The sequence below is a fragment of the Apostichopus japonicus genome, chromosome 13 (assembly GCF_037975245.1).
Source record: "Apostichopus japonicus isolate 1M-3 chromosome 13, ASM3797524v1, whole genome shotgun sequence".
Taxonomy (NCBI): Eukaryota; Metazoa; Echinodermata; class Holothuroidea; order Aspidochirotida; family Stichopodidae; genus Apostichopus; species Apostichopus japonicus.
In genome coordinates this window covers 14,375,465-14,398,764 of record NC_092573.1, presented here as the reverse complement: position 1 = coordinate 14,398,764, position 23,300 = coordinate 14,375,465, and the positions used below count along the sequence as shown (strand labels likewise).

The 23,300-nt window shown below is 37.6% G+C and overlaps 1 protein-coding gene across 1 annotated transcript in view; it reads right to left on the bottom strand.

The window, feature by feature from the left end:
* Positions 1-2,685: 2,685 nt before the first annotated feature.
* The window catches only part of LOC139978581 (uncharacterized), a 50,457-nt gene continuing 29,842 nt past the window's right edge, over positions 2,686-23,300 (bottom strand). Inside the window, exons 2-5 of the mRNA XM_071988917.1 lie at positions 11,068-11,126; positions 8,972-9,304; positions 7,443-7,648; positions 2,686-4,774 (exon numbers count right to left, since the gene is read on the bottom strand). Of these exons, the coding sequence (XP_071845018.1) occupies positions 4,661-4,774; positions 7,443-7,648; positions 8,972-9,304; positions 11,068-11,126 (712 nt within the window). The 3' untranslated portion in view covers positions 2,686-4,660. The remainder of the gene's footprint in view (positions 4,775-7,442; positions 7,649-8,971; positions 9,305-11,067; positions 11,127-23,300) is intronic.

Genomic DNA, 23,300 nt, shown 5'->3' with positions numbered 1-23,300 from the left:
GAGCATTTACCTCCCAGACATGTTTGCTTCGATCGTACCTTTAATCTGGAAGTCAAAATATCCATATCTCCAATGATATTTGCGGAAAGTCATAATAAAGACCAATGGAGGCAGCAGAACTCTTGAATGTTAAGACTTTGTTTCTTCAGCAGCAGGTTTGTTTAACAATCTATCTTCAGAAACTCAGCAGTACACCCTGTTAATGGTCTTCGATTGTTTTAATGCGTGTGATGCTGTGTTTCATGTTGCGCGACAGTGTTGTACATGTCGTCGTGCGTGGGTAACATTGTTCCATGTGATTTGCGTTGTGCAGTGTTTCTTGGTTTAAATTACCCTTTATTGTATTTGCTTCTGGTTTATTCTAATTAATTTGTCACAACAACGATTGATAGCGATGGACATGCATCTGTTTTTTAGGCTTAAAGCCAAAAATTTCATGTAAGTTATTTTTCCTTAAACCCCCTTTGTCACAAATTACATCAGTGCAATTTAAAAATGATATTGTCTATGGAAAGTACAGTTTTATTTTTATGTCATATAATACAATGGTTGTTGTTAATGTTGGTTTAGTCACAGGCTTGTTCGTATTGTCCAGCCTGTCTAGAACTGATTTTGAATGAACTACATTGTGTGAATTTTTGGCTCTTTGACTGTTTAAAATAAATCGCTGTGAGATTTAAACACCCTTTGGAATAAAGTCTTTTTAACTACTTATTTTGACCCATCCCTATCACCCCCACTCCCTCCCCAAGAAAAAATGGTTTTCCTGGAATACTTATAAGAATATTGTTGCCATAACTAATTGACCCAGCATATTCCAGAAATAAATTGGGCACTGAGATTTTTCACAAGACGATGTAAGCCATCCCTTCTGAAGCTTACCACATAGCTTACTACACAATAGGGCAATGAAGGGTGTGTTAATTCAGATGATAGAGCAAAAACTCTTCGTCTCTTGCGACTTCAGTGTAGTAACGCTAATACTAGTACTAGTGTTCGGCTGCGCTTCCTCAAAAGGATCGCCACTTGCCCAACTGGAGGTTTCCTCTTCCCCGATCTGGTCTTCGGAGTTTTTAGAAGAACGACTCGTTTACGTATTTGTTTATATCATAAGAAAGAAGGGATCGTAGTCTGCGTCCGTGAAGTGTTCGCTTAATACAGAGCTGTATACTTGCAAGGCCAAGTGAAATCGGCGCTGGTGTTCTGCACTAACTTGGTCATAATCGCAGTGTTTTTTCGTCTTTCGGCCATCGATGAAGGCTATTTGCATGGGATATGACATTACTGCAGCCCCCAACAACACAACGGACCGGAATTTCTCTCGGATATTTACAACATATTGTAAAAAACTTGAAATTTGTAACGAAATAGCGTAATACAGTGGTTGTGCTCTCAGTGTAAATGTGCGTGTGGTGTGAGGGTATGATCGTCGCGGATCAGGTACATGCCTGGGCTTGGCATTTGTGTTCCTAATATGACGTCATCATTGTCTTGTTTTGAAATCGCATTTTTCAGAAGTCTTTGTTCCAATGCGAATATTAAAACGATAATTTCTAATTAGTCCTTGAGAATAGTTTTGAACATAGATTTTCTCATATATTTAGAGGAAGTTACTCTCGATTAGTTGGATTTTACGTGTCATGACCTCTTTAAAGTTCGCCATATAGATATATGTAATGTATGACGTTAGAGATGGAATCTTTGTCTGGTAGTGTAGCAATACTGCCGGATGTACATGTACATGATAGACTACTCGCCTTATATTCCCTTAATTGTCACACGGTCAATTCACAAGTTAAAGAAAAAGGGATGGTGCTCGTTAGGGCCTAGTGTTATTTGGGTTCATGGACAGGGCGTTTATGTCTAGGTAATCCTCACACCGAAAATGAAGCTACTCTCTCAGAGGATTTAAAATGCACGCATCTGCTTGCAGAGATGGTCATTATGAATAAGTAAAATATATTTGAAGGACGAGTACGGAAAATGCTGGCAGTATTCTGCTATTTTCAATATTGTGCGTCGTGAAGGTTGAAGCGGAAAGAATATTATATTATTATTTGTTATGATCGAGAAGATGCGTTCTAGACCTATGAGTCTGTGTAATATGTTGTTTCGGAAAGCGTCGAGTAAGAGTTCCGAGATAATCATTTTCTTAGGCCTGTAGATTAGGGAAATTAATCTAAGGGTATAGTGCCGAATTCAAATATTATTCATACAAGCCGTCAGTTATCACATAGTATTCCGGTCGAATTTCAGTGTCGCAAGAGAGAACTTCAAGAAATCTATTTTTCGTCATGGGTGTTATCTTTCTCCTAAGAACCGCGTGGAGCAATTTTGTAAAACAAATCTGATTAAATCCTATGTTATATATTACGTTCCTTTCAAACATCTAAGTTGTAGCATTAAACGTTGATATCACTGGTCATCGCAATGTCATTCCGATGTATGGGGAATAGACAGAGCCCTGAGTATACATTTAAGCATACTGTTACCGTTCAAGATAGTTGTCATTGTGTGATTTCTTTTTAAATATAAGTGGTAAGGATCAAATCAATACAGAATACAGCTTATGCATGTTCCTTCTAACGTAAAGCTTTAATATACAAGTAATACAAGAACTTTGTAGTACTCGAATTTGGCGACATCCGGAATAAACCATAGAAGGAAAGACATGAAATTTCCTTGTTTCAATAAACATATATTTTATATTCTTTTGATTGTCAATATAATATTTTTTGTGTATTGTAAGTAGCTTATCAAAACTGTAAAACTGCAATTTTGCCTTATTTTCCCATATATTTACCCATATTTATATATATATTTTTTTACAGCTCTACCAAAACCATGCTAGGCAGTACAATATATGCTTCAGGCAGAAAATTCTTACATGATTGTTATTCAAAGTAGAGCACCTTAATTTGAAATCTCAGAAGTTAAACTTAAACGGTCAATACACTCGCACCAAAGGATATTCTGACACCAGTAGCTATTTGAGTTGATTGTACTAAATGGTAATTAAATTCATATTAACATCCTATAACCAATCAGTTCCTTGTTTTGATTATACGGTGTACCGTTAGTCTGCAGGTTTGATTCTAAATAACAAAGACAATATCGATACATTTGAAAATTCGAGATTTGTGAATTGCATGATCAATACTCGTACACCCCCAAGAAAGTGCCTTTTATAGATATTAATGGAAACATTAATTAGTTGCTAATTTAAAATACGCTCATTTTTTGGGAAAATAAACTTTAAAGAAAGGCTGGCTTTTACAAAAGTCAGAGATCATAGATAAAAGTAACAAACCATAAAGCTGTCGTGTTAGAAAACCGAGAAAAGGAACACCTGAACGACACTCTTGATACAACAAGGCGAACGTAAATACCAAAATCTGAAGATAACAGATTTTACTTCCCCTCTATTAAAACAAGGAACTATAGGTTTTACTTCCCCTCAGGCTCCATTAAAACAAGGAACTATAGTGGTTATATAAATGCCATCAAGTGGCTTTCATGCACTCATATTCTGCTGATAATTGAATCAGTGTACTACTAAATACTGAAGATGGCCAATTGCAAGTTTCGCCGCCTAAATAGCCTCCTCAGCTTTAAGCAAATAGTGTTGATCATAGGCTTATTTAATGCGGTCGTAGGTCATATTCAAATGTGACTGACACTTGGCAAGCTATAAAAAAAAACCTTTAAAAAAACACTTTCACGACTCTTTCCACACACAAAACACACGTATAGACCCAATGAACCGCCAAATATGACGTCTAAAATGCCTTCTTTTTTTGGTAGAGGGGTGGGGGCTTCTGGGAGGACCCCTTCCCCCACCTGACATGGGAGTCCGGTTGAACGAGTCAACGGCCATCCCCCTTTATATGTTTTAAACTTACGTCGTGGGAGATAATTTCGTACAAACAAACGCGAAACGATTTAAGTGAAGTATAGTACCGAAGAATATGCGCAAGATTCTATACCGTTAGTTGGGTGATAATATAGTTAATCTATACTTTGGAGGTCACTATGATTTATGTTTAACATACACAGTGAATTGCATACTGTTCGTCCTGTATGTTGTGCAATAGTTAAGGAGAGAGACATGTTCACCCTTTGTGTATAAACATTTACATTAATGTAGAGCCTACGAACAGTCTGGAAACATTTAACCTTTAAATGTGTGGATTTTTATGTAAAGTCCATGAAAACCAGAAATGACATTTTTAGTCATGAATTATTGTTTAGAATAGGCTTACAAAATGGAATTTACTATATAAAATATAAATGTTCACACTAACTGCTCAAAGGTTTCGGCAAAGGCGATAAAACTATATACCTGACATGAAATTCGAAGGAAATAAAACTTCTTCTGTTTAAGCTAGATTATGTAGGTGAAAACTGCATCATCGAAAAAAAAACCCGGATGATTATATCCTTAGCGCATACATAAGTGTCATATTAAGGTGTCTGTATGGTTGATTATATGTGCCTATATATTATGTGTTAATGTAACATGTAATGATCAAAATAACAACCCAACGCAACATATACGCATTATATATTAAACCTATGTAGTACATTGACTAGATCTATTCCAACTAGATCTGATAGAACAAAATACGTTTCACTAGTATTCCGCCATTTTGGTTTGTCTTTATGACATATTAGCGTAGGTAGAACCCTCTTTATCTTCTACAATCGCCATATTGATGACTTCTGCTTCCTCCGATGCTTTTCCTTCCACCAAGGCATACTCGGAGTAGTCATGCTAAAAAATAAGAAGAAGAAATATTGTGATTAACTTTAAAATATAAACATTAACAATTAGGCGATCCAGTGAGTTGCAGGTTTCATCTACGAATTTTGGTCGGTTGCCATTACTTTGACCAAAGACTGTACAATGTCATCACGATGTCATATTTACAAGCATACACCAACCAAGTTTGAAGAACATGACCTTTACAGTTTTAGGTCATATTTGCTGCTACACAGCGGGGTTTTTGTAAGCTTTGAAACTCCACTGACCTTTGAAATGTAATACGATGTAGAAATTAAAATTGTGATAACTTAGACGGAATCAGTTAGTTTTCGTGATTAATTATGGTACAGTTGTGGCTAAACAAATATAAACCCATTTTTGGGGTTTAGTGACCTTTGATCTCTGACTTTTGACCGTAAAGCGTCATCGGCAAAGGTCAATCAAAATTTGCAGTCCATTGTTCTTACGGTAGTCGGGGTTACGGTAGTCTGCACTTTTTCTACATAGTTAAAAACGTTTTGGTCAGTTTGTGAAAGCTTAAGAACGTTTTAATGACCTATATGACTAGACATCCCCGATTTTCGGCGACAGTCCCCATATGTCATGTGCCGTTCCCGGTTTAATAGGTACCCCGGAATTGTCTCCTTGTTTATGTGCCTTTCCCTGGAATATTCATGAAGTTTGGAAAAATGCCCTGAATTAGTTCAAGTTTGCCTGTCTGGCTGCCTATTCCTAGAGACAACTGGAACTTAGGTTGAGCTCAGTAACTGTTTACAACTAGGCTACATACATAAATTTCATGCGTGACTCACAGAAAAAAATAGGCAACCCAGATCGTTGACTAATTTCATAGCTTGTAATTAACCTTCGACATTTTTGGAAACCTGGGACAACCAAACCACTGGGTGACCATCATAATGACTTTTATTCAAAGTACAGTGTAGGTACTGACCCTTGATGTCAACATGTCCCCGGATCTCCTGGAAAAAAACTATGGTCACCTTATTCTATCTCTGAACCCTTGACTGAATGACGTCATTTAACAAGGAGGCTCAGTAGGCCTTACAGAGGCAAACACACACCAGATCTGATGCCGTTAATGAAACATCCTTTCGTCCAAATTTAGTCAAATCATATTGGGAGACATTTGTGGAGGAGAAAAGTGGGGGCAGTGGGAAGGGCTTGGTATTGGTTGAACTGGGGGAAAGAGTTTGGTTGCAAACCGATGATAGCAAATATGTTTTTTATTCTCCAAAATGTGCAAATGTAATTGTTAACCAGAACGATTTGAATTGGGCGGAGGGAAAGGGATGGACCTTGTCACCTACCCCCACTTCCTCCGTTCATTAACTATGTGAGTTCCTAGCAATGAATGAATCATGTATGTTTAGTAGACATGAACCGGTAGTTGTCCGAAGTGAATGTTGGGGATGGAATGCTATTTGATTTTGTTACCCGGGGGCGCGAATTACTATCAAAGCGGAGCGCCATATTTGGTTGGCGCGCAGCGTACAAGAACATTTCTGGTTTTGATAGCCCCCTAATCACCGGAAATGGCACTTTTCGGGCTTGAAAATGACCAACAGATGTACAATTTTGCCTGAGAACCAAGTTTTTGCCAATAGTTTTTTTATTATTCATAACCCTTTTCAAGATTGTCACCAGTCACACATCATGTTCGACCTCATTGCATCTCATGTGAATCATTGCTTTTGTAGGTAATACTACGTAACGGTCCACAATACCCGTCAGCCCCACTTTTCAAAGTTGTAAACCCATTATTTGTTCAGAATTTGAATAATAAATTCACTTCAAAACATACCCATAATGTTGCACAAAATTTCATCTATGGACAACCAATATGGAAAATCCCCTTCAACCCCTAACAAACCGGTCAAAAATTGCACGATTAGAGGGAAGTATGATGAAGAATGTTGGTCACGGAATTTTCGAAAATTCAGACACAGTTAATTTATTGGTGTACAAATATTAAAACCTCTTATAACGGCTAATATAAGACTTGGATATCATAAAAAATATGCTCGAGGGGGCAGTCTCCCCCTTCGCCCACCCCTCCCCCCTTGGCTACGCGCCTGCAGATAGCAATCTTGTAGGAAACAGGCCAAATGGAAACCCAGTGAACCCATATCAATGTGGATCATATATATGATTGTACGTACTTACACTCATACACAAGGGATGTACAGACATTATGATAATAATCATGAAATCACAGAAACGACCACGAAGAGTCATTTACCTAATGCAGCATGTGTTGGATGAAGTTTTAGCCACCGCCAAATAGGATTTGGATAAATAATCTCACGCATTATTTTCTATTTATAGCCACACATAAAAACTATACCACCAAAATTTAAAATTGGGGGGATATTAGATATTATATCCCCCACCTAAAATATTGGGGGACATGTCCCCCCCCCGTCCTCCCCACCCACCCCCGTGATCGCCTCCCATGCATCCATCCATCCATCAATAATTGCACTGTAAAATGCACTGATCCTTTTGTCTGAGTTAGAATAAGCGAAGCTGACGGAAAGTGGAATACAGTCGAATAATTAATCTTTTTAGGAGCGGAAATTAACTTAAGATTGACACACTCCTTTTTGTTTCTTCAAACAAATCACCATTTTGTAAAGAAAAGAAATTACTATCTTACCTGTGTGGTTTCGATTGGGGTGACATAGGTCTCGTAAGTAGGGTTGGATTTGGAGTCAGGGGGTAGTTTGGTGGACGGAGTCGTCTTTCCTCGCTTAGCGAAGTAGTAGGCCAAATAAGCAAACACGAGTATGAAGACAAATAGGAGCAAGGATAAAGCCACATCGAAGACTAAATACATCCACGAGGGGAGACCTTCTTCTAATTCTAAACGAAAAATGCAAAGAAAACATCTACGCATTATTATAAAAAATAAATCTCGATGATTTAATTGACATTCTGACAAAGAAGAAAAGAACGCATTTGCTATGCAATTCTTCTTTTCACTTAAACATTCGAACATACGAAATGGAGTCTGCGAAATATATATATATATATGAAAATATATGAAAATGAAAGTCGTAATGAGTTGGAAAATCAAGAACAGTGAAAAACTCCCAGCCTCCACCGGGATTTTAACCCGGGCCTTCCGCCCTGTACGCGGACACCCTAACCACTAGGCTATGGACGCTGATTGTATGTCCAGAGGTTCGAAACCGGTAAGGAGATTCGTAATTCCACTGTAGGCGTTTGTCACCTGTATCGAACAATACTAGTTCTGTTTTTGGTGACATATTTTGCCTTCCGCCAGAGATTAAACATGATGCTAACCAACTCGAAATCATTTGTGAATCCTAAAGCCGGATCTCGAAAGAGATATTTTGAAAAGACTTTAACTTAATGCAATGGAGGTAAACGACAAAGGCAAATGAATAAATATAAATGAAAATCTTAATGAGTTGGAAAATCAAGAACAGTGAAGAAACTTTCAGCCTCCACCGGGATTCGAACCCGGGCCTTCCGCTGTGTACGCGGACACCCTAACCACTAGGGCTATGGACGCTGATTGTATGGCCAGAGGTTCGAAAGCGGTAAGGAAAGTCGTAATTCCACTGTTAATATAAATATATATATATATATATATATATATATGTGTATATATATATATATATATATATATATAAATGAAAATCGTAATGAGTTGGAAAATCAAGAACAGTGAAAAAACTTTCAGCCTCCACCGGGATTCGAACCACGGGCCTCCCGCTCTGTACGCGGACACCCTAACCACTAGGCTATGGACGCTGATTGTATGTCCAGAGGTTCGAAACCGGTAAGGAAGATCGTAATTCCACTGTAGGCGTTTGTCACCTGTATCGAACAATACTAGTTCTGTTTTTGGTGACATATTTTGCCTTACTCTAGAGATCAAACATGATGCTAACCAACTCGAAAATCATTTTATATATATATATATATATATATATATATATATATATATTATATATATATATATATATATATATATATATATATATATATATATATATATATATATATATATATATATATATATATATATATATATATATATTTTAGGAGATAATGTTATCATGTAAGATTTTGTTCATACTAACTTCAATACGGTAATAATCCTCTGAAGTATTCCCAGAGCATTCTTCATTCAGACGCTCATGCATGTAGACTCACCTTTACAGATAACCCCAAGGTCATTATCATGGTTCCAGGTAGTAAGCTGGGACGAGTAGGACGAGTATATGTCAATGCTCCCCCTTTTACTTATGTCACAGTCAAGGATTGACTCTGCCCCCTCAGGACACTTAATGTTCCATTCCGGTGAGCTGAGGGGTCCAAGATGCTCTGTGGATTTAATCGTTTCTGCTGGACCGTGAAATCCTAGTTTTCTGCAGATCACCGTGGTTGTATCCTCATCAAAGTCGATTGTGGAAATAGTCCCCCACTCATTCTCTAAGAAAACTTCTACGTGTCCCTCGCGAGGATTATCCGACACGATGCGAATATCTATACGAATGCAGAAGGCATAGCACAGGTTGACATTACAGGACTGTATTAAATACTGCACTACTTATCATATACAATTTAATGATTGGTCATTGTTGCGAGCCAGACTCTCACACACTTTTCTGTTATTCATGCTTACTATGTAGTTCATTGTCATTCTCTCTAAAAGGACTACTTGGCAGATTTGAAATTTTAAACTTTCAATAGTTTGCGTGTGGAATACGACATGTGAGAATGACCTATAGTTGGAGCCGACTCCGATTTCTGTTCTTTAACGTTTCTTTGTGGTACGTCGGTCGTAAACAAGTTACATGTCATTCTATTATTGTGTACGGATGTAATTTTTCGTGAGCAATTTTGGGTTAGCACTATTCAAAAGTGTTATTCACAAAATGTTAGTACATTTAGCAGAGGAATGCTTGTTGTACGTTTTCGTTCTATTATTGCAGGAATGAAAACTACGAAGTGCATATACTGTTGGTCCTTTTTTTTTGGCAATGGGGTATAGTTTATCCCTAGTAATAAGTACAAAGATCTATTGTATAAATTAGGTTCGTGACAGTGTTCCCACTTAGAAGGCAATTTCCCGAAATACAACAATATCGGAAAATATTAATGGGACTAACAAGGGTTAGAGTTAGGGTTTAGGGTTACGGGTCGGGTTCGAATATACCCTACAGTAATCAGGGCTAACAACCGTTGAAATCAATCTATTTTGGGAAATAGTCACCCGATTTCAGAATATGCATTGGCGCAATTCGGGGAATTTCATTTCTGAAAAATGGAAACACTGGTTATTGATCGCACCTGTCATGCCATGATCAAATGTCACACATTTGTAACTTCCTTGTGGAAAAAATGGTTGCCCATTGATGAAATCAGATGGAACAATGGTTGCCCATTGATGAAATTAGATGGTACGCAACATATCCTATCTAAATAATTTAAGGCATCAACGTGGTGACGCATTGTCAAGTATAGTGCAGTGCGATATTGTCTTTGTTATCATAACCACGTTTCTACAGCGCTTGCTAAGATAAAGTACTGTGTTATACTGTACAACCCAACGAAAACCTTTTTCAATCATGTTATCGTTTTAGGGACTTTATCAATCTTATCCGAGGTCATGAGTTATCAGAAGTCAACAGAATAATACAGCAAAAACTTCTACCTACATCTCATATCTCAAGCATTGAAACATGTAAGTTACTTATTCTGAGTCAGACAAACCCCTTTGATATTACATTAGGCCAAAGTCATGTGACTTTAACTGACTCAAATGGGGAACCGTTGTGACCACCAAAGCTAAGGAAATGTAAACGTGACAAGTCTCCTACTTCCGAGAGAAAGGCGTCAGATTGAGTATAAATGTATTAGTTGTAGTGAGCTCAAAATTCATCAACGGTCCACAGTATCTGCAGAACTCATATAAACAAATTCAAGAAAACAAAATGGCTTTTAAAACCATTAGCAATATAGACTCATTGTCACAGAACAAGGAGATACTTTTTAAGAAAAGTCACCCAGGAAAGAACCTGGGCACGAAAAAAAAGAACCAAATAACGAACTTACTGATCCGTTTTCAACCCCAGTCTCCTTGCATCGTCAGGTGCGTATCACGATTCTCTAACAAGGGGAATATAATGCTATACATGATATTAGCCACAAGGAGAATACATGACAACATAAACACATCCGCTGTTAAATATTCCAGTTCTACAAATAATATTCAAAAGGAAAAAGGGAACAAAGTGTCAACTTACCTCCGTCCATAACTTGAGCTTTGCAAACGAAAACAGTAATGAGAAAGATACCAATGAGCCTATAAGAGAACATGGTTAACATCAATTTAGGAACTGAAGTAAAAGTCATTACGTCCGCTATATTCACTGGGAAGCAGGCTACTAGAGATCAACTATATCTGAACTGGTATAATCATGAATGTAGTGGCGAAGCCGTCTTGATCAGTATGCTTATCACTTTTGAATTCAACCGGGAGGATATTAAGGTTGTCGCTTCACGTCTATCAAAGTTTGAAGTGATGGATGAATTAGACGGTAGTTCTATAGTAAGCTAGTAACACATACGGAAGCAGGATGTATCACTACTGGGCAATACACTACAACTGGTCTTACACGTAGCAGAACAAGAAGACATGTTGTATTCAGCCAATGGGTCAAAGCTCAACATTCAATGTGACACAAAGATGGAGTCTCCTACCTTGTCTCCTAGAGTCTTGTAATGGAGTCTCCTACCTTGTTAACTCTTTTTAAGACTTTGTAGGAGACTTCCTATACCATTGTACACAATTGGCAATAACAAAAATAAATGAATAGAGAGGTACAGAACTTCCAAGAGATTGTTTTCTACAAGATGTCTATGTTCGCTGTAAAATTGTTAAATTCGTGAACGCTTCGTTAAGACTAGACACAATTTACACTATCTGAAATGTGATTACATATCGTAGACATACAGGAATGGCTACCCATGACGTTACATTTGACTTGCTTCATCCAGGATAGCAACTCCCGGGGGGGTTGAGTTACTGGCCAAAAGAAAAGACATAAATTAGGATGTATATCATCAGATGTTCAAGAATTATGTGACATCACAAACTAGAAACGTGGTTACGAAATTGTAAACTAACTGTCTTCGTATGATGTATGAGTGCCAAACGCATTGGCAGACGATGCAAATGCCCTCGTTGTAAACTATATTGACCAAATGTTGAAGTAGAGATCATTTCATGCATTCTTTTATTTGGTCACTATATCGATAGTTTCTTAGGTGTGCCGAACCTGTTCGACATATAATGAATGTAACCTATTATGTATTAATGTAACCTGTTATAGGGAGAGGAAGAATCTGAGAGTGTTAATTGAGTATTCGTGTTAGTCGTACAACAATTGTAACAATTTAAAATGTCTGATTAGGAGGAAAGTGTAGACCAAGGTGGTGATTGTTAGCGTGTTCGTGATCTTCGAATTGAATATTGAAGTACTGTTGATGTCTGTAAAATTGGCCTTGTTGGAATTATCACTTATTAAATTAAATTAAATTCCGTTTCGGTCTTTGTCAAGCTCACAATCAGGATGCAGGGACGGCTGGGAACGGGGGGGGGGGGCTTCAGCAAGCACCAGGGTAAATTTTGATTTACCGACAAGATTATAAAATCGCCGAGTTAAAAATGTGTTTCACACTCCACCCTTCACACTGCACCCCAACCACCTGTCCATTAATCACACACTTATAGTCTCAAGGATGAGAGAGAACGGTTGCTCACGTGGCTATTTATATTCAAACTATATGTATGCTCTTCGTCGGATATCAAATCATGTTTTATTTTGTAGATTTATTAGATCGGACATTTCTTGATGAGTCAATGTATCAGTGTTACGTAAAAAATCAAAGCAATCAATTCCACACTGAAGTGTTTCATTGTTTCGCCATATTGGAAGCAACCAAATTACCATACATACATGAGCGACATGTATAAATCTTGTCGTTTCACTGCATAGTAAGAAAATGTACCAAGACTGGACGGTCGTATGTGACGTGTTAGCACTTACTTTGATACTCTGTTTTTACCTCGATACCTTTATATTATATGTATTTGTCCTATGGACCATAGCAATTATATGACTTTGGACATCTCATTCCATACTATTAATGATAACTGATTTCTGAACGCTAACCACTTTTTTTTCTAAACCATCTCTTTGAAGAGCCCTACAGTCTTCAAATTGAAGCAATTGTTTTAAGAGCTTACTGAAGCTGGTCAGAAACAAATTTCTTTCTGAAATCCTACAGTGTATGTTACTGTGTCCGAAGACAACTTATAATAAGACCATGTGATGGTACGCTGGTTTGATGTCTTCAGAGTACGGTGTTACCTCCACGAATGTATCCCAGAATGCATCTACCACTGGTTCTTACACGTCATCTGGAAGTTCTTACTGTGTAAGGGAGTAAATATTTATCCTGAACATTTAACGCATGAGTGTTTTATTGTCTTGTGATATATCTTATCGATGTTGTTTCCTTCATTTAGCTCATTTTCTTCATTCACAACGAGTGTTATGAAGAAAACAATTTAATAGGTTTAGACTTTCATTTGGAAGGTGACAACTCTCTCTCTAAGGAGCTTCTCAATCGAAAATTTGTATTTTTAAATCTTTTGAAATTAAAGACGATGATATTCATTGACCGATATAATAGGTGAAAGGAACTTAAATGTCTTTGATTTATAATTTACTGTCCTTGTTTATTCTTTTTAGATCACAATCAAGACTTGTGATCGTGGTGGTAAACACGTTGACAACCGAATGGAATCATTTAGTTACCTGCTAATTAAAGTCCAATAGAGCGTTTTACACAACAATTTGTTAGCTATTGTCTTAGGACACATAGGTCGTTCATATGTTTTGACCTTTATTTACTAAACTGTGTATTGCGGATATGGGAAATTTGTCAGGGCAGATTGTATATACATTTAGACATGGTGTTAGTTGGGGCGCAATACGGTCGTGAATTATAAAGCAGGTGAATGTGTAATGTTATCGGCATTCTTCTTACGGGTGTAAGACCAGATTCGGAACGGGCTGATCATAATTGCATTTCGCAAAGCCCATTATTGAGTTCGTTTTTCATGAAACAACAGTCTCAAAACTATTTTCCAAGGATAAATTAGTTTTGTGGGAACTTACCTCTGTCTAGGGTGCCACGGTCATTACATCATCACAGTGTACTGCATAGGTTATGATTAAGAATTGTCACTCAATGATTAATTGAAATCTGCACTTTTCGTTGCTTTGAAAGCGAGACTTTTACCAGGAAGTTGTTACAACTCCCTGCTTTTACCAATCCGCATAATACTTGTACATGATTGAAACAGGGAGTTATTATGGACAACTCCCTGATTGTAACCATACGAGATTTATCATAACAACCTATCTACCCATCATATTATCGCGAGGTATTATCCGTTGAGTACAATGCATAACACTTTCGCGTCTTCTGTTGTTTATCGGAAAAGAAGTTTAATTTCGACTTTCCTAGCAATTTATTTGATAAAATAGCACTACATGGTAAAATAATTAGGGACACTCAACCAGATATAATAGTGTGACTGGAAGTAATTTTTACAGTGTGAGTTCTGGAGTACTCAAAGCGAAGATAACCTGTCGTACACTTCAAACCCAAATGGCATAATAGGAAATGAACAAGAAATGAAACTTGTCCGTATAATATCTACCACTTGATTCATGCATAATATTAATTCTTCAGTTTGAAGTAAAGGTGATAATGTATAAATAAGGTATAAATAAGGTATCAAGCGTGTTTCCACAAAAGTGTCCTTTATGTATTGGCTACATCTGGTGCCAATTAACATTCCAGTCAAAGTTTTCATCGTTCATCAAAATGTAAACTCATTGACTTGTAGATTACAACGGCAACCAGAAGTCAGTGACATTCTACAATATCCATTTTTGATCACCGACGTGCACAAACAGAGGTCGACATCACACTTTGTTGAAAAATCTTCAAACAATGCTTTAAAATGATCAATAGATAGTTTTGCTGTTCAACTTTGAATATTGTAGAAGATGATAAAATATCTCTCTGAGCGTTTAACTCCATGTATTCTATGGATTGATACAGTCCACCCTAATAGTACAACACTTTAAATTTGAATAATTATATTTAACGAAACTGTCTCTTGGGGTGGGATGAGGGATGGGGATGAGGGTGTTCCCTCATGCTATATAATTTCACTAACGTATGTTTCACTGGGCTAGCGTATATATGCCGAATAAATGAGTTTTTGCTAAGGTTGCTGGAAACTCATGTTCAACACCATGCATGTTTTTGCTTGGCCAACAATAAATGATACCTTTCAATTGCATTGAGTCCACCTACAGTATGTCAAGTTAGCTGTAATAAACAAACCAAGTATAGATACAGAACACTTCCTGAAAAAAAGAAGGCGCTAGTTTAAAACTCAACGCTATTTTAATAGAAAATTATATGATGTCTTATAAAAGCATACATACATTCCGATTTAGGAGAATAGCGCCTCATCAGGCCACATGTTCTTTTGCGGCATCAAAGGGAGACAACGACAAGGAATCATTGGAACACAAAATGCCATACTACCTCCAGAGCGTTATGACTCCAGTTTGACTTGAACCCTATATCACGACTTAGCAACCGGCAGAGCAATAGTGTTTCATCTACCCCGTATAGCACCGCACACCACGTCTGCTGTTTAAATATACTATTAATTTCCAAATAAAGAAAAATGGAAAGCAGTTTTACATAAAGTAACTTCAGATGGATTCGAGCCCGGAACACTCGGTTACCAGTCCACAGCTCTACCCACAGAGCCCGATGACTACAGTCTTTGTAATTATTCATGCAAAGACGTGACTGGTATAGTTACAACCAAACCTTGGAGCCCCATGTAGAGAACTGGGGGGAACTAGTTGAATGAACGAAATCAACGTACGGTACACCTTGCGCACGCGTAGACAAGCTCTGTTTTAATGTGTTGTGTATAGCAAAACAAGGAGTTTAGTCACAAACTAACGAATGATTCTAGAAACATGAACCATGACAAAAAAAAACATAATCACTTCTTTACTCTGTATCAGCATCATACACGTAACAGATTATAATATATATGTTCTTTTGTAACAAGTAAATCAATTAAGCACATTTAAGATTCCCGAGTTCCATTGTCACACGGGCCTCCACAAGTTACAAGTTTATCACTCATTCGGCACTGGAGCAATACTTTTAAAAATAGACATTGCTTTTGATATCTAATATTCACTATTTTTTATACATCTCGACCATCTTTTGCGAGTTCACCTTGTTGTGGTGTCCATGAAACATTGAGCTAACCTCCAATCCTAAAGACGGAATGGATGTCAAGACGAAAGCTTCAGGTCACGTGATTTTGCTACACAGTGCACATCATAGAAAATATGAGTATTTATTAGCACAACCATTTTATGTCTCAGCATTTTTTTTCCGGGCAAGGATTCCCAGCTCCTCTATATGGCCGTCGCCTTCGGTGACCCCAGGGCCACACCCTCATACATATAGCCATTGGCTCTTACATACTGGTTCACATCCTATTCTTAAATCATTTGGGAAAGTTATCCATCCCCTATCCCTCCCTTCGCCCACACCTTTTATATTAGGTACATGCCAATGTCCGTAGCCATAGCAAAGTCGAAAATATGGCGAGCAAGGATTTTTTCTTGCATTTTAATGACCAGTATTAGTACCAGATTACCTATAAATTGGAATGGTTACTACAAACGTATGTGACATAAATATATATGGGTTGCATTTCGTTATTTCATTTTGCACTAGATTCACTCAAGGCGGCATAGTATAATGTTCCCTTGTAACTCTTTACTAAACTAGATATAACTTAGCTGGTAAATGGCTTTCACTCGGTTAAAACAAAGATATCAGCAGTTCTTGTGTAACGAGGAAAAAGTAAGACGCATTCAGAAACAATATGAGTGTATCACCACTCAAAAAGGCCAGTGTGACATAATCTATTGGACTGTCCTTTCCCATTGACAGATAGAAAGCTCTAGGAAAACGAGATGTACAGTATATGACCCCCTCCCCCTAAATATGTATATATATACATACTAATAATACAAATAAAATGAATTAAATTGAGGAAGGAACTAAACCACTCCCTATACCCGTACACCGTACACTCGTTTATATATTCGACATTCACTATGCTAAATTTGACTATTGATCTAAGAGAGAAGCCGTTTCGTGAATTTCAAGAACGTTATCTACTTTTTCCAATTTTCCAATGCGTCGTTATAGAGACGGTCTATTTTCTTACCTGAGAAAGGTGCATTTCTTACTCAATATAGATGTCTCAAATCACATTTCAGTAAACACAAACGAAAAGAAAGGAGTTTTTGAATTTGTTCTTACACTGTTAAAACCATTACATCTCTGTTAAAAACCAAATGTCTTATAAAACATTATAATAGATAGAGCGCCCTCGTTTTCAAATTGACAATACTATAGGTTCGTTCACACAAACCTCGAAAAGTGCTCGTTGTAACTTTAAGAATAAAACACAATAACAAGTTTCGACGTGACGGGTTTTGCAGACTGTTTTAGAACGACAATAATGTAACAAGCTATCATAATAAGCCTTGAAGCAGGAGATGTTGGATGAAGAATGTAGGTATATCTCTAAAGTGCTCATTGCCTTTTTAGTTGTTCATGAGTATATCCCTTAATGTACAACGCAGACAAATACGTTAGCAACTACTATCAAAACGCAAAGGATTTTTCGACTAAAATGTTACCAGAGATCAAAGAAAGAATGTTTGGCGATATTACAACATTGGAAGCACAAAACGATACACACAAACCATTCATACCGTGCTAGTAAATACTGCAACAACAGTCCACGAATTTGTTTTGAAATATTGTCACTTTAGAATATAGCAGTGCATTGGGTCTCTATTGTATTTCATTTAACGTACCATAGTTAAACTTAAGCTTAACAGTTGTTAGGATATACGTGAAATGTAGTAGGGGGAATACACTTTGAGCAGTGACCTGTCAGATTAAGGGAGGTCAGAATGGGAATTGTACGTTCATTGCATTAAGCCCATTTACTATTGACTTGTTACACACCCTTCCAACGTTCCAGTTAGGCCAACGTATTGAAGGAGGGTAATCACTGGGTCCGTGAAAACCCACTTGTTCATCCCAAGTACATGTTGTGGGGTAGGGGGGGGGGCAGGCGTGTTAGTGACGGCGGACTGATATACTTATTTGAAGAACTGAATTGGTGGATACATTTCCCCTCCGTCAGACATTTCTTGATTAATTGAGTCCTGCCTGTACACGTAGCAGTACAGTTGATATGGTGTAATTACGCGTGATAGATTTCAGACACTCTACAATATATGAACAAGCAATGTCACTTTTATGTCTCTTCTCGTTTGTCTATAATCTAGCGGCACCTCCCCCGTGTCCTCCACCCACCTCTCTCCACCTCTCTCCACGCCTCTCTCTCCACCTCTCCACCTCTCTCTCCACCTCTCTCTCTCTCTCTCCTCTCTCTTCCCTTCCCTCAACCCATATCCGAATTTGGTATGTTGTTTTATGTCCTGACTGTAGACTTACCATTCCATTTAACTTATTGTAATAAATCTTGGCGATTTTGTACAGGTTATTGACAAATCGTTAATTTTGTTGTGCGTATTAAGAATCTACATAATGAAAATATATTCCACACTTTAAATTAATACAGAACATTTTGTGAAATAATGCATACAGGTAGAGGAATTGAAATGATTCCCTTAAAGCTTTTGAATGCCTTTAGTACTCTTACTTAGTCTCTCACTATATATACATTCAAATTTATGCTTGGTCCTTCCAGCGAATATATGTAAGTTTACTTCAAATTTCAAATCTACGTCTCTGTTGCATTTATTAGGAAGTGAAATAAAACTGAATAGAAACATAGTATACTGTAAGTCAAATACACATTGCCTTGGCCAAAGGGATGAGGAAGGTGTGTGGGACGATGTCTATTGTCATTAATTGTAGCATTTATGTACTTCTACTTATAGAGATTCAGAATGCTGTCGTAAACTTCGGATGAAATTACCTTTCTGTTCTACATCGCTGAGACCCCATTCTGCCCTCCCCCAGTCCATTCCTCGGTTACTACCCCCCCCTTCCCACCCCGCCCACTCCTCCGAGCCCAGTAGTTTAGAAAGAGTAAATACAACACTACGTCAAAGGTCAAATGAAGTCAAACCTAATGAGGGTCAAGATGGGGCATATGAATATTCATGAGATGATATCATCGCCGAAAATGACGTCATACTTAATGTGGAAGGAGGGCCAAGAGGGGGTTAAATTCATGAGATGGTTTCATCGTCGAAAAAAAATGAATGAAACAATGTATCCGGTGATAAAACCTAACCCAGAGGAAGAATTAACCGGTATATTAACCGGTTGCACTACTAGTACAGCCTACTGCTTTCTAACAGGATTAGTGCGTAGTATATGTACAGTTTGCATACCATATACCAATGCATTACCATTATCAGTAGTGAATACTGCCGATGCGAACATAGAGCTAAATACATAAACACAGGCCATGAAACAGTTATTTTTACGAGGATATGCTGTAATGAATGTGTGAAAAGCCCGCAAGGGCTATGGATTACAACTTCACGTCGGGTGGATTCCGAGTCAACACTTTAACTCAAATTTGAATCTAAAACTAAAACTTGAGTACAATGCATAAGTTGCACCGGTGACGCCGTCGCTGTTTAGTGTTACATCTTCATTACTCAACTCACATGTAGGCGTGGTCCAGCTCTTACAATGAGAACCGTTATTTCAAAAGTGCTTTCAAATTTTGCCGTTTTTTACGCCTTTTCCGTTATTTTTAACCAGTATCACTGTCATTTTCAGTCATTCCTGACATACTTTATCCATGAACAACGCCGGTGCTACATTGAAACATAAATAAATTAAATAAAACAACAAACATTAACTTATGTTTTTCCGGCACGCACGTAATCACTTTAAGTTCCAGGTATGATGGATCGTTGTTATTTCCTCTAAGTTTGAACACAAAACCGTGTTGTGGTCGTTTCCTTCCGCGTTTGAAAAATCGAATGAATTTAAACACGAAGATTTCTTTTACGTTGTATACGAAAATGTGTCAATTATCATTTAAACTTAACCTTTCATAAATTTTCATTCCCCTCCCCCCCCTTTTGTTGTGACAGTTCTTTTCTACAAACTGCAAATGATTGCTATGCAAAGAACGCCGTTCTTCGACCTGACGCCTTGTTTCAAACCGTACAGTTCTGCAAAGACTTTTCCCTTGACATTAAGCTTTTCTAATGCCGCCACCTTGAAGTTTAGACGGGCGAAACAGGGCTCCATGATGTGCAAAGCCGTAGGCAAAAACAATACATTTCCTGAAAGTGTGATAATTTCATTATTTTTCAATATATAGTTTGTATATTGAATGGACGATTGTGGCAGATTCCGACGTTTGCTGGAGTACCCAATTAAAACTAGGAACACTGCATTTGCACTGAAAATATGGTCATTGAAGAACTGGTATGATACTATAGATTTGCTTGAAGTATTTGTGTCATGCTGCTAACCTCTGAAATATTTCCCCAAAGAGAACGCTTTATTAAACCAGCTCGATAGTTTTCGGGAAAGGAGTGGACAGTATGAAGTAATTATTAAAGTTGCGTCTACGGTAGTTTATTTTGATCAATTTTGCGATCATATATCATTTGATGCTGTTAAATCCTATGCATAACACTACAGATCAACAACTTGACTATACGCAAGTTTCATTTCAAGTAATGAATCGAAAATCGACTCATTTGAATATTGTTTTCAATTGCCTGACATTTGTACAGAGTAACAATTAATAATATGATAAGTGCCAGGGGTTGGGGCGGAGTGTCAGAGACATGTATCCACCTCCTCCCCTTAGAAACCTTCAGTTGGTAAAATATCTAAAAACAGGATTTCTCGTAGCCTTGATCTCAGTTTCATCAAGTTTACCATCTTAATTTTGAATTATTCTAGGTAAAGTCTTCGTAACATTGCTGACTAAGCGTAGAGACAGCTGCTTTAATGTCTGATTCAGACCGGAATCTTACTGTAATCTTCCAAATAGCATAACGTAATGCGTATTTAGCGAGACATAGCCATGCCATGCAAATATATTTGAACAGCACGTCAACTGATGCTTCATGAAAGAGGTTTAAAACCTCAAGAAAATCTCGTTCTATGCCTTCTATAGGATACTAGTCAAGTCAAAAGATCATAGGAACGTAAAATTCACCGTAAACGTTCTGACGGAAATGAATTGGCACCTTAGCCCTAACAAAAATACAAATAAATAACAAATACAAGCTAATATTGACTTCATACCTGGTCAGGTAAATGTCAATGACGTCACATTACAAGCAAAACAACAAAATAAGTGTATTGCGTTGTTTCCTTGAAATCGGCTTAAATATTTTCCCCACTGTTGAAGTTTATGTAGCAACAGGATATTATGCATGAACGCAACTTAAGGGGGGGTTTTCCTTCGCGCAACAGTATATTGTAATAATTGGTTAGTTAGATGGAATTCAATGTTTGTGACAAACTAAATTTTAAGAACTAGAAAAACATTGTAATATATAAGATTGAGAACAAATGAGAGGAGGGAAAAAAGTGAGAGCTACTAATTGATCATACACAAGGGCATAGGAAGCGGGGGGCTGGGGGCGCCAGCCCCACCCCCCGGTGAAAAATATGGGGGGCGGAAGTATCATTCCGCCCCCCCAGCTCTGCAAGTCAGAAAACCCCTTTTTCATTTCCAAATCAGAAAAAAATCTCATTTGGAGCACCAAATTCATCTAAGGCCAGGTGAAAATGCAAAATTATTTACAAAATGGAGTGGGTGTTGAAGTGTGCTATATTGCACCAAATTGCATCTGAGGCCACCTGGAAATGCAAAAATATCCAAAGGGAAGGGGGAACCCCCTCCCCTTACACCCCTCCCCCAGGCCGGCCATCAGTCTTCAGCCCCCCCCCCCCCACTCAAAAGTACCTTCCTACTCCACTGATCATACAATGATTTAGATATAAATCTTTATTTAGTATTATCTATCAACGAAGCACAAGATTTTGAGAACGCTTTTGAATCATTGCCAGACATCTCTGGAAATTTTCAAGGTTGACATTTCTTGGTTTGCCCCAGATTAACTGATTACTTTCTATTGCCGTTAATAGTTATATATGCAGACTAGCAATATACAAACATACACGCACCCACACAAACATACACGAATACATACAACATACATAAACAGCCACAAGGCTCGTGCTTTTGTAGTTTTGCATATATGAAGGAATTTCCGACATGATGGATATCATCTCGAAATTAGCTTATACAAATAAATACCAAACGTAGCATTCGCTCCATTGACATAGGTTGTATACGCTACAAGCCGACATATGCACGGTACTGAATAGCTTAGGTTATAGTTTATCACACATTTTGTGTGTGTGTGTTTGTGAGTGAAATTACACTAAGTGTGAGCTGAGATCAAGATCAAGTCGACAGAAGTTTTATGGTCAGCTTCTTCCACCTGCATCATATAGACATAGTCTAAGGTACTTCACGGGACGTATTGTTTTGCTTTAAAATAAATTTAAACGACTTTGAATAATGTCTGTTGACTGACTTGCGTCCCTTATGTAGATTGGAGATAAATTAGCCTTTAGATATCGCACGCCATGTAAATTCCCCTTTGAATTACACGCTAAATCGTCAAAGTGATGTGGCGCACTCTTTAAAGCATTGTAGAAGTTCTCACCGGGTAAAAGCTACCCCTCACTGAATAATTGGGCACAAGTCATCATTCATCGGACCTTTCATTTTCCGTTACATGTCCATGCCTAGATTTCAACAACCGGAGAGCACAAAATTATGTTTGCATCACTTGTTAACAAACCTCGATCTTTTTTATTCACAACTAAGTAAAACATAATAATAATATATATATATATATATATATATATATATATATATATATATATATATATATATATATATATATATATATATATATATATATATACAGGGTTGTCACCAGACTATTTTTAGAGCCGGGTAATTTGTGACAGTGATCCGCGTCCTGGGGGAGGGGTATAAGGGGAGGGGGTGTCCCCCTCCCCTTTTGAAAATTTTTCAAATCCTGATGGTGCCTACATGCAAAATGGTGGCATTTAGAAACTTGGTTTTGATCCTCAAAACTCTCCTGAGATACCTTTGTTTTTTCATGTGGATCACTGAATTTTCCTGGGATCTTTTTTGGTATTTTTTGTATTTAGAGCCCCTCATCACTCACCCCAGTGTTAATGTTCCATATGCACATTGTTCTCATTT